The sequence below is a fragment of the Motacilla alba genome, chromosome 18, assembly GCF_015832195.1.
Source record: "Motacilla alba alba isolate MOTALB_02 chromosome 18, Motacilla_alba_V1.0_pri, whole genome shotgun sequence".
NCBI classification, from domain to species: Eukaryota; Metazoa; Chordata; class Aves; order Passeriformes; family Motacillidae; genus Motacilla; species Motacilla alba.
Genome location: NC_052033.1, coordinates 4,393,609 through 4,405,831, shown reverse-complemented (window position 1 = coordinate 4,405,831; position 12,223 = coordinate 4,393,609). Strand labels below are relative to the sequence as shown.

Here is a 12,223-nt window from a genome sequence, read left to right as displayed (position 1 = left end):
AAGTATTTGCAACACTTTTCATCTTAAAATGCCATGCAAAATTTCAGTTTTTCATTAGTTAATTAGCTGATTCACACTTCTTGAGCCATAAAGAAAGCCAAAAGCCCACATTTTCCACTTTCAAGATGCATTAAGAGCAATGCAGACAGTTCCCACTGCAGGGCACACTGATCTCACACATTCTGAAGCACACAAGTCCTTGTGACCCCCCCTGCCATAGGAGAGATCTATCAAACCCAGTGGGTATTTGATCCAGCCCCCACTTTCCTGGCCAGGATCTGGCCCAAGGAGCAGAACACACATGGAGGATTCCACCAAACACATGGAGCTTATTGAGTTTATCAGCCGAGGAATAAACAGGTCACGGCTGATTCCACGCTGATAAATCCCACACTGGTCACCAGCAGCTGCAAACACCGCCCAGCTGGGGACCCAACCGTGATGGGGTTTTATTGGGATCCCAGGTTTTGAGAGGGCAAAAGGCCAATTGACTGGAGCAGCTACATTCAAATGGCTTCCTCTGCTGCACTCTGGGTTAGCAGCTGCATGTCCTGAACCCTCGACCTGTCTGATGAAAGCATTTGGGAGCAGCTCCTCTCCCCACTGCTGGGCTGTGTCTGCCATGGTGTTTCCTGCTCTACAGCTCAAGATTTCCATCTGCTGTTTCCTACCGTGCCCCTACACTGCACTCAGAATTTGGGAAAGCACCTGATAGTGCTACAACCCAGCACAGGGGGGATGGATGCCATCTCAGAGCTCCTGTGCATAACAAACCCTGCATTCCGTGGGTTCTCCCAGGAAACTGCTTACTAAAAAGCAAGGAATGAAAAAAAGCAGCAAAATGACAAAAAAAGAAAAGAACAGAGGAAAAAAGAAATGGGGAAAAAAAAAAAAGAAAATAAACATGAGCTCTACATGTGCCAAGTGCCTCACTGACAGCTCCTGAGCTGGTTTCTGTCTAACAGCTCCACCCTCCTGTTTTGTCAGTGCCATAAAAATAATTCTTGTTTGAGAGAGGAAGGGAGGTGAGAAGCACCATGCCAAGGAAGCACAGACAAACGGGCATTTCCTGCCTCACCTCCTGCCAGCTGGTGGGCACGAAGAAGCATGATCTTTGAGAGGTAAATCCTCTTCAAAAAAGCAGAGGAAAAACGGCAGAGAGGTGAAATACTGAGTTTTCACAGACTGAGCTCACTCTTCAGCTCTTGTTTGAAAACGACATTTTCTATCAAAGTTCTCATGGAGTTAAAAAATTTAAACATTGAGGCAATTTATTCAAATAAGCAATTAAACCCTTCTCCCTCTTTTCCCTCTGTTTTTCAGACTAGGAAACTTTGCTTTTCTGACCCTACACCAGAAGAGAAAGGGAATTGGAATGCATTCTTTCCCTGTCACACAAGCAGCCTGTGTGTCCCCAGCTGTGGTGTGAAAGCAGATCTGGGCCATTGTTCCACAGCTGCAGGATGGTGCCTCGAGCTGCTGGGATGAAGGTGGGAGCTGGGGAATATCCCCTTCTCCCCAGGGCTGCACCGAGGGCTCTGCTGCTCTCCAGGGCTTTGGATCCAGACAGACCATGAGCATCCAGCCCCAAAGCCTCCCCTCCTGGAGCTTGGCTTCATTTCCATTATGTATTTATGATGCCATCTGCCTTGTCTCGCAAGCACAGCTCCTGCTTAGCTCTTCTCAAATACCCAGGGAAATGGTCAAATAACCAAATTACCAGCTTGAGAGTGACAGATACTCGAATAGAGGTTTTGCTCATTTAGCTGATTTGCCATATGCGAGCAGGGCAGTTTTCCTTTAAGCAGCATAGCCCACCTCAAGAGTCGTAACTGGAATGCAATAATTGCTTTTAATGTCAAAAATCTACACTTTGTATAAGAAATTTTTCAGTGTAAAGCAAAATCCCAAGGGATTATCATGCCAAAAATGCAAATCTAGAACACAGACTCTCTGCATTGATCTAAATTGGGAACTCTTGAGTGAGGCAATAAAAACTAAATTGCCAATGCAGGACATCTTTCTGTATGTTTGCATTGCTGCAGATGTATGAGGACAGAAATCCACAGGGTGGACGTGCCTCCAAAAGCAAAAAAGCCTGCCTAAACCCTGCACTACATGCTGGTGCTCTGGATACTACAGCAGCCAGCTTCAGAGAATAGCAGGACAACCACACAGCCCAGGCTCTAGTGAAGGTACAAAGCAGTTAGTGCCCAGTCCCTGGGATTACTGCACATCAGAGTTTGCACACAAGTCAGCAACATGTGCCTTCTCCTATCATTTTGTTTTTTTAAACTGTGAAATCTAACCTTCTCTAAGTCTGGGAATGTTGGGCAAAATTGGACATATATTCTCCAAATGCCCAGGATGTGTAAGATGGACTTGTGGGGCTTCACATATGATTTTAAAAAATAATATAAATAGCTCAAGTGTGCTAGATGCTCTTGAAACAGCTAAAAGTAGCATTTCCAAAAGTCACCTTAGAGTGACTACAACTCCTGAAAACTCATCCAGGGTTTGAGCTTCCAACTCCCCATCTTGGTTTTGAAAATTTTTGAAAAGCCAAGAAAGAAGGGGCCGAGGAGGTGGCTGCGATCCTCGCACTCAAAAGGCACCAATGTGTCAGCCTCACTGCAGATGGTTACTATGCTTGTCACAGCAGTTATTCCAGGGATTAGGAGCACCAAGCAAGACAACAACTCCTCCAAACAGTTGTCCTTTGTCAGGGCCGTGTCCAGCTTGGCAGGAGGCGGGCGGGCGCTGGCGCCAGGCACCGCCGGGCCCGGCACGGCCACGAGGCTGCTCGCCACAAGCTGCACAGCTGGACACACGTGGGAGGGTCTGCGATGGCCACAGGACCCCAAAATCTCCTGTGGAGGCCCACAGACACCTTGGGAAGCTCCCAGACAGGCTGTGAAAGTTTCCTGAGCCCTGCTGTTAACAACCGGCTGCAGGGAGGCCACAACTTTTAAAAAGAAGCATTTCCTTGGCATGAAAAAGAAGGACTGTTGAAAGAAGCAGAGAAAAGGTGGTGGGGTTTTTTAAGCAAAATTGAAAGTCAACAGACATGAAGCAAGGCCAAAAAGATGTAGGTAGCTGCCTGTCTCCTCTGTTTCACTTTGCTGAGAGCTCTGCAGGACTCAAAGAAGCCCAAAAGCTGACATAGTTGATGGTACAGCTGACATGAATAAAATCTGCAGAAGCAAAAAGATCCAAGCAAACCAGCTGTGCCTCCCAAGCCTGCCTGGTGCTGGACTCTGCTCAGAAGTCTCTCACTAAAGCTCCTATTTTCACTAGGGTTAATGAGAACATATTCTGTTTCTCCACACACTAGGTAAAAAGGCTGACATTATAAAAACTGATTTGTGGTCCATCAGCCAAAGCTAAAATGTAAATCCTAACAAAAAAACTTCCAGGTAAACTGCAGGGTCCAAATGACACTGTGCAACTTCAGAGTACAAACACAGTTTAGGACTGTAGCTGACATGTTCCTACCAAGACTCTCAGACAGCCTGGAGAGATTCTGGAGAGCTTTGTTTCTTCTATCTCAAAGTCTGTGTCATTTCTAAAACCGTTTTCAGACCCTGCAGGGCAATGCTAAAACCATATCAACCCTAGCTTGAATTTCACTAGAAAAGGTCTCCAAAAGAAATGTTCCTTTTTTTTTCCTAGGGGGGTGAAAAAGCTGGTGCTGTCACAAAGTTTTTGGATTCTCAGAAGAAGAAATTATTGCTTTTCATAAACAAACAGCATCTTTGCAAGAGGGGCAGAACTAATTTGGGTTTGCTCTGATCCATGTAAGCTGTCCTGAGGCTTCATTATATTCAGGAATAGATTCCTGGACATGAAGAAGAGATACAGAAAATGTGGCAGAGGAAGGAAATAGTTTTGCACCTGTGACCTGCTCAGATTAAAGCAAAGCACATTTGCTCCCTTTCCTTGAGACCAAGAGGCTGAAATTCAACCAAGCACTGCTCTGGCTTCTTGTGCTCCTCCAAAATGTTAAGATAAAGATAACAACAAAAAGTGGAAGATGGCACAGCCCTTCCAGAGTTCACAAGCCTCAGCCCAGCACATGCTCAGAGTCTCTCTGGCTTCAGTGGGATTGACTGAGGCTTTTAAAAGGTCAATATTTTGTATTAAGCTCCCCTAGTAAAGTACTGAGTTACAACGGATTTGATTAACCCTGCCCTTACATGAAGAAAACCTCCCCAGCCACAGTGGTGAAGACTGAGCTGAATTTAACTGAGCACATTGATCTCAAACTCATTTTGATTCAGCCATGAGTCAGACTGCAGCACATTCACTGAACCCACCAGTGCTGGGATTTTAAAGCTTAAACTGGATTCAAGAACTTCAGGATAATGCTGGAAAACTCTGAGCTAATTAATTTAAATAACCCTTCTGAGAATGCTGATTCTTTTTATTTCCTCTCCTGGGTCATGGGCAGCTCCCTGAGAGAGAACAGCAAACAGAAACAAGAGCACAGCTATAAGAATCAACAAAATAACCTCAATACAGACCACAAATAGTTTGCAAAATCATTATTACACAGCAATCACCCAATGGAATGACACTATTTCTGAGACAATTTCATTACTTTCAGAGATGCCATTTTTGGGGGATGGAGAAGATTTGACAATGGCTAACAGACAGGAAAGCTTACTGTAGCCTGCTGGAAAGTTTCTGGATGAGGTCCGCTTCTCTCCTTTTGAAACTGAACGGGACAATGTGATTACTACCCGGGGTTGCTTGTGTGTCACTTCAGCCAGGAAAAGTTGTGGAAATGACAGGAAAACATGGTGCTGTTATCACATGACACAGTAACATACAACACAATACTCAGCTAGCCACACTGCCCACTGAGCATCAGCAGCACAAATCACAACCAGGTCTTTTCCTTCCAATTTCCACCTTGGCTACCTCCCCTTCTTGGGGCAAAGCAGCACCCAATGATCTGAACGTGTTTTAACATATTAAGTCAAGCAATTTGTTTTCTTACAGCAATGAGAATTATTATTTCCAACTGTATTATTGCTACAATTAGAAACATGCACTATTAACTTATTAGCCAAATACCTGTGTGGTAGAGACATGCTACTTTCCTCGAGGCACTCTGACCATCCCTGCTCTGCTTTTCTCGTGCTAAGGCAGATCTTACCAACCACTTATTTTCCCTTAAAAAAATTTAAAATCCAGCTTCCATCCTGAATCCACCAATCTAGGACTGGTGGTCTTGCCATTCATCAGATCCCCTCTCCCAAATAATTCTGAAGGAATTGAACAACTACATCCTTACTTATTCCTTCCAGAGCCCTACAACTGACAAGAGTTAATCACCACTCTGCACTATGAGATTTCTCTAGGAACAAAAGTTGTACTCTGGATCTCAGAGTCCCTCACGCTGTCCAGCTCTAGAAATCTTTCTCAACATGAGGACCTGCTATCTCAGAGCAGTTGGAGGAGCTTGGGTGAGATGTGTTTCTGCTAAGCACTGTGTGGAGAACAAGCCCTGGATCCTTGCACCACTGACCACTGCAGCCATGGACACGTTGCCAGCAAAGGAACCAGGGGCTCTGCTCAGCTCCTTGTGGGATGCACCTGAGGGGCAGATAATGAGCACTGCTAACTCAAATATAAGAAATGGTTTCGTTTCAAATACTCTAAAGAAGTGATTTTTCTAATTTAAACTGCTGTAGGAGAAAAAATTACAACCCAAGTGTGGAAAAGTCCAACTACTCTTTTGGAATTTGAAAAAAAAAATACAACCAAACAGTATTTCACAAACTTTGGGCAGCATCACAGCCTGAAATAACCTGAAATTCACTGCCAAGAATGCACCTGGTCATGTATTTCTTTCCGTGGCAGACAAGGACAGATGGGAGACACAGAAAGCACCTGACTGCAAGACAGAGATTGCTTATTCAGAGATGCAGCTACTTCAGTGTGGTGACCAAAAGAGCTCATAACAAGACCTTTGGTCTACTCAAGTAGACCAAATTTGGGTTCTATTTAAAATGTCCCTTCTCTAAAACAAAAGATTTGTGCAGACCAGGTGAAGATTCCCAGGCTCCAGTAGTGTGGTGACATTTTCCATGCTGGGCTCCTCCGTGATGGCTGCTGGGGCTTGGTGCTCTCACTGACCCTTCAGAGCCAAGAGCTGGTTTGCTGTAAGCTCTGCAAGGATGCTAACAGAAATCTAAGGGTGCTGTAAGGAGCTAAACCAGTGTTCCCAGACAACCACCTTTCCCCATTTTCACTGGTGTGAAACACCCACCTAGAGTATCAGAGAGGAAAGAACAGAAGCTGTGTTACAGCAAAGGCCCTGTGCTCCTCAGAGAGGACAACCACCTTCACACTGCTGGAGCAAGATATATCAGAAACAACCACTTCCAACTGATCCACCCTTGTCTCTGCAAAGGCACCCCTTATGCCAGGCACGAAGGACCATTTGCTCACCTGCATTTATTCCAAGCTCATCTTAAAAAGGAAGGAATTAAAACAGGCTCAACAAAGAAAACTGTTCAGTGTTGCCATAATCCACTGGAGACTGGTTTGGCCGTTTGGATTTAGGTTGGATATTAGGAAAAAGTTCTTCTCCCAGAGGGTAGTGGGGCACTGAACAGGCTCCCCAGGGAATGGTCACAGCCCCAAGGCTGCCAGAGCTCAAGGAACGTTTGGACAACACTCCCAAGCAGAGAGTAGGATTTTTGCAGGACCAGGAGACTCAATGATCCTTGTGGGTCCTTTCCAACTCAGTTTATGCTATGATTTTATGATTTGCTCTCTTTTTACTGAAGTTCCCCTAAATAGAAAGGTGTCTGTGGTATGAGGCAAGAACATCCACCTGATATCAAGGATGTCTGTAGTTTTCACAGACAATACACAGCAAACCCAGACAATTTAAGTCCCTTTCAGAAGCCTATTCCCCAAACAAGCAGAATAGCAAAACCAGTTCAGTCCCACAGGCCAACCCCCACCTCCATCACATCCATCCTGTCCACCACAAGATACTTTCCATGACCACTCTGTTCATCAGCTGATTTTCCTGTTTGCATCCTGTCCATTCAGACCCAAGGTCCTCCATGGCACACGCTGGAAGTCACTCATTTGTGCAAAGAATGAAGACAGAGGTTGTCGACCAAGACCCGTGGGGTCAATGCAGTCTTTGCATCTGAAGACTCTTCTCTCTTCATTCTCCATTCCTCAGTGTGCACAGAAGATAAAAGCAATGACTCCTTCAGTTTGAACCCACAAAGCAGAAGAGTTGACTCACTTTTCCATAGCCGGGGGAAAACAAAAGGCATTTTACTACAAGGTGGTGATTAAAGTCTGAAGAGTGAAAGGATGTGCCCGTCCTGCTCTGATGAAACGTGGGATCCCACATACAGAGCAGCAATGAGCAGAGTTTATTCTGAGAGCTGGTTTCTTGGGGTATCCTGCAGGAACATGGTTTTCCATCTGGAGTCAAAGGGTTGGAGTCCAATCAGATAGGAACTGTGGTGGTCCATGCCTGACTCTCTCAGTTTAACAGTGACACTGGCAGCCCCTCGGGGTCAGAGCCCAGCTCCACCAGCTGCTCAACACAGCAGAGACACACAGGCACCAAGCTCAGCCCAATGCATAAGCCATACTCTACTTGTAAATAATTATTGAACAAGATATTTATCCAAAAAATGGCTGGGGACCAAACCTGTGTGTACACACAAATATATTTACACACACACACTGTATTCAGAGATGTTACACATAACATTCTGCTTTCATCCCATTTTCCTCTCCAAAAACCAGCACACTCTGCATAGGAGCCAGCATGTATACAGCTGTCCTTGGGGGTGGATGCAGCACCTCAAATAAAGGGAAGGAAAGAAGGGGAGAAAATTTTGCTTCTGGTAACACAACAGCATTAAGGCAAGAGCTGATACCAACTCTGAAATTCCTTGACCTACTTTCCCTGCTTTGAAACAAGCCACCAGGATGAAGGGAAGGCAACACAGCTCACCAAAAGACAAGCATGAGAAGCAAAGTCCAGAGGAAACTCCTACCCAAGGGAGACATCCCCAGCTTTGCTCTTCTGTTCATACACTCCATGTCCCAGCAGGCCACACTGATGGAGGTTTCATGTTCAATGAGGTCAAGATCAGTATGAAAATGAACATTTCCAGCTCCTCTCCACCTTTCTCATCCCCACTGGCCCAGAATACTTCAGCCCGCCCCACACCACTCAACTCAGTAGAAAAAAATCTGGTAGTCAACTCAAAACCACTACTCTTGAGTGACTTACCCCAGACACCATCTTAGTGTCCCTGAAAAGTGAGAACAACATTTAAAAATACCTTTACAGGTAACCCAGCTCTGCCACTACCCCATCTCACCTTCTCATGCCCAACATGCCATGGAAAACAGCCCTGAGGAGGCAGCCCAAGCATCAGCCATCACACCTTGAATTAGGAACTGCAGGACGTTCATGCCTCAGTGTGTGACACATCTAAGTCCCAGCCTCAGTGGCCAAGGATGGCTGTGCTGCCATGAGGGCCCACGGGGACAGGCACAGAAGCCTCCAGGTTCTCCCACCTTGGATAACCCAATGTCTCTGCCACCACGGCTCCTCTGCCACTCCAGTACCCAGCTGCTGTCCCTGTCTGGGCAGGGCAGGCCAGGCCTCAGTGTTTGGAAGGTGACTTGCCACTGTTCCCATCCTCTCATCCATCACTGCTCTTCCCACCATAGAGGGGACAGGCCAACCCCCAGCCCTGGGTGGGGGTCCTGTTATGCATCACACTGAGAGGGTCGAGGCTGCAAGGTCCAAATTCTGCCCCCAAATGAGCAGCTCTGACCATGGCTGTGTGCACAAGAACCAGGACAGCAGCTCCCAACCATGCCCAGATGGGACAGGTAACACAGAGCTACCTGAGGATCACAGACCAGAGATCCCTGATGAACTCTCTGCCTGACCTCTGCCTCTTCCAAAAGACAGCATGTCCCAGCTTCCCATCCACAGGAGGGAGAACGCAGAGATTTGTGCAACAATTATAAATTGCACAGCTCAATCACTCAGCACCTGTGAAGCACCTGGAACCCATGGGAGTCAGGTCACTACACAACATCAGGCTGGATTTGATTTAGACACCCAAGGGTGGCTCACCAGTTTCCAGAGGTTCTGAGGAGCCCTGCAGTGTGGCAGGTGCTCGGCACCCTTGAAAAATTGATGTGAATTAGCTGAATGGAGATACACAAAGTGCAAATTCCAGTTTCACAGAAGGACTAAAGTCAGAAGCAGAGTGCTGGGGTATCAACCTCTTAAAGAAAGAACAGTCCTACCAGGGCAGTGAAGCTCCAAGGGATGTGGAAGCTGCTAGAGAAGTTTAATTTGGAAGCTGCAGACAGCAAAAAGCTCTTTTGCAGAGAGGATTTGCACTTAAGAAATACCAAAACTTAGAAAGTTAAAAAAAAAAAAAAAAAGAAAAAGAAAAATCAGGCCTTAAAGCAGCACATTCAGTGAAAATCTCACCCTGACTCTGGCAGCACCTTCTCTGAAGCAGTGATCTACTCAAAGCCAGAGATACTCGAGTGTGTTACACACCACATAATCTCTGTCATGCAGAGATCACTGGCCAAATGAACTCGTAAACCCTTGGAAGGAACAGGAAGGTAAATACAAGGCAAAATTCATCAATATGCAAAAAATGCTCCTGAAAAAATTACAGAAGAAACATTGTTCCAGCACTGAACCGACAGTGATGTTTGCATGAGAAGGGAAAGCCTGGTTACCACAGGCTCCCTCAGACACTGAGATGTCTCTGCTGAGGCCTTGGAGGCTGCATTTCACTTGTGCTGACTTGAAAATACAAGTGATTATATCCAGATTCTGCAACTTTCAGGAAACAGGACAGAATCAGTCACAGAAAAAAATTCAAACTCTTGGTACCTTTGACTCTGAATATTGCCTCCAAGGCTTCCAGGCAGCACTCCCTGCCACAAGAAAGTATCACACAGCAGAAAGGTAGCAGAAATCAGTAATAATAAAGATGTGAAGTGACAATTACAGAAATAAGGAAGAGACAGAGAAATACTTACAGGAAAATTCACACCAGTAATAGGAAGCATGCCAGTTTAGGATATTCCCCTTTGGGTTTAGGTTTTGGGGTTTTTTTCAAAAATGGTAGGAACTCTCTCAAGTTACTTCCTAATAAACTCCACCAGCTGCAGGCTATGCAGCTACAGAGCCTGACCCCACATGCCAGAAGGGTATGGGAAAGCCTAAGAGGAGATTAAAGAGCAACAGACACCTCAGAGAGGCTTTGGAACAGCCAGAAAAAAACCTTTCCAGGAATAACAGTCCCTGAACTATACAGAAAAAAATGAAGCAGCACAGTATGATGTGCAACTGGGCCTCCACTGGCTTTTGAAGAATCCAGTAGAATATTCAACATGCTTTTGGGGCACCTCTCTGGAAAGTGTGTGTCTCTCCCAGGTGTCACAAGGAGAAGCTCCATGCAGGGCAGCTCTGGAAAGCTTAATTCCCAATAATCCATGAAGACACTCACAAGCTATAGGGAGACTGTGGAGTTCAACTGGACACCAGACGCTTCAAACATCAAATTTGTACAGTAAGAGAGATTATTCATTTTGGCACCTTTTCAGGTGGAACTGCAATGCTCTGGTAATCAGGTTCTCAAGAGGTGGCAACTCTGAGAGTCAGGAGACTTCCCAGCCAGCAGACAGAACACCCAAGAAGCAGCATGCTGTCAACCATGTGCCAAACAACATTCTCTGTGCTTGCCCATTTCCTAGCACCCAGATCTAAATCCTCAACATCCAGGTATCACTGCACAAGAACACAAAGCTTTCCAGACAACCAAAAATCCCATCTACAGCCAAATGGTTTCCATCTTGGTTTCAAGAGCAGTGGGCAGCACAGCCCAGCCAGAAATCCTGCCATGCACAGCCACAGTCACACCTCACCACATCACTCCTGTTAGTGTGATCTGAATTTCCTTTTAGCAAAGGCAACCAGCTGCAAGCAGCTCTGTAAAGCTTCCACATAGATAACGGAGTAATCTAATTTTGTTTGTGACCTAAATCCTACTTGGACACGGGACAGATGAGGTAAAAGGTGGGATGCTTTCCAGTTGGTATAATGGGTTGGAATTTGAAGAGCTCACCCTAACCACAGCTTGTGTCCTCCAGCCTCTGCAAACGTCTGCTGCAGGGAAAACAAAGTTAGCAGCTGTTAATCTGGTCTAAGTGACAAAGTCAGCCTGAGCTCACAGGAGCTGTGGGCTAACCTGGCATGTCTCCACAGCCTTGACTGCTCCTGCACAGTATGGTGATCACACAGCCTCACTGACTGACCAGCCATCAGCAAACCTCTAAACTCTTCTCTAGACTCCATCCTTCCACCAGTAAAACTCTTACCTCTTCTCTAGACTCCATCCCTTCAAGTATGAATTCTATTCCCCAACTACTGCCTGTAACTGAGGCTCTATTCTGCCCTACCCTGTACAGGTCACATGTAAAATAATGTTTACAACTGTGCTGGACGCCCTACAGCCAGGCAGGAAACATATCATGCCTAGATGGAAATCTCTTTGCACTCCTCAGGAAGATTTGGTGGCAGCAGTTCCAGCTGAAGCAAACAAGACACACCTCCTCCATCACATGCAGTCACAGAACCAGAAGGGACCTTCCTTCCAAACCCCTGCCTCGCTTTCTGCTGCTCAACACACCATCTCAGGCAGAAGCAACAGGACACCCTGGATTGGTGGATCCAAACCACAGAACCCCAAATTTCATGTGAGAAATGAACCTCTCTGTATCTTCAGATCCACCCATCTGGACCAAGAGGGCCTGTGCAGGACAATCCCCAGCAGTGTGGAGCCAGGGCTCATGTCAGGACAGCCAGGCTGAGAAGTGGCTTGGTGAACAGAAACACACTCTGCATCAGGAACTCATCCGGGTGAGGAGGTCTGAAATATCCAGCTCAAATCCAAAGTCTAGAAAAGGCTTCTAGCCTACTGAGGAAAAAGTCCTTCCAGCATCTCAGGGAAGAAGGCAGGAGACGGAGGTACATCAGCTGCCAGACAAACACTGGACAGAAGCGTGCAACGAGAAGATGTCAACACTCCTTTTGAGGAACAGCATCTGCTACGGACACAAAGGACACAAGGACAATTTGCTGCACCCAAGCTCAGCCAGCCTCACCGCAGAGAAAGCAACCAAG

General features: G+C 46.2%; 1 protein-coding gene across 2 annotated transcripts in view; it reads right to left on the bottom strand.

The window, feature by feature from the left end:
• MAP2K4 (mitogen-activated protein kinase kinase 4) overlaps positions 1-12,223 on the bottom strand; it is a 63,507-nt gene that overhangs the window by 27,885 nt on the left and 23,399 nt on the right. Inside the window, exon 3 of one of the 2 annotated variants that reach the window (XM_038157056.1) lies at positions 4,667-4,762. The exons of the other annotated variant lie outside the window; for it this stretch is intronic. Within the exon in view, the coding sequence (XP_038012984.1) occupies positions 4,667-4,762 (96 nt within the window). The remainder of the gene's footprint in view (positions 1-4,666; positions 4,763-12,223) is intronic. 2 annotated transcript variants of the gene reach the window in all.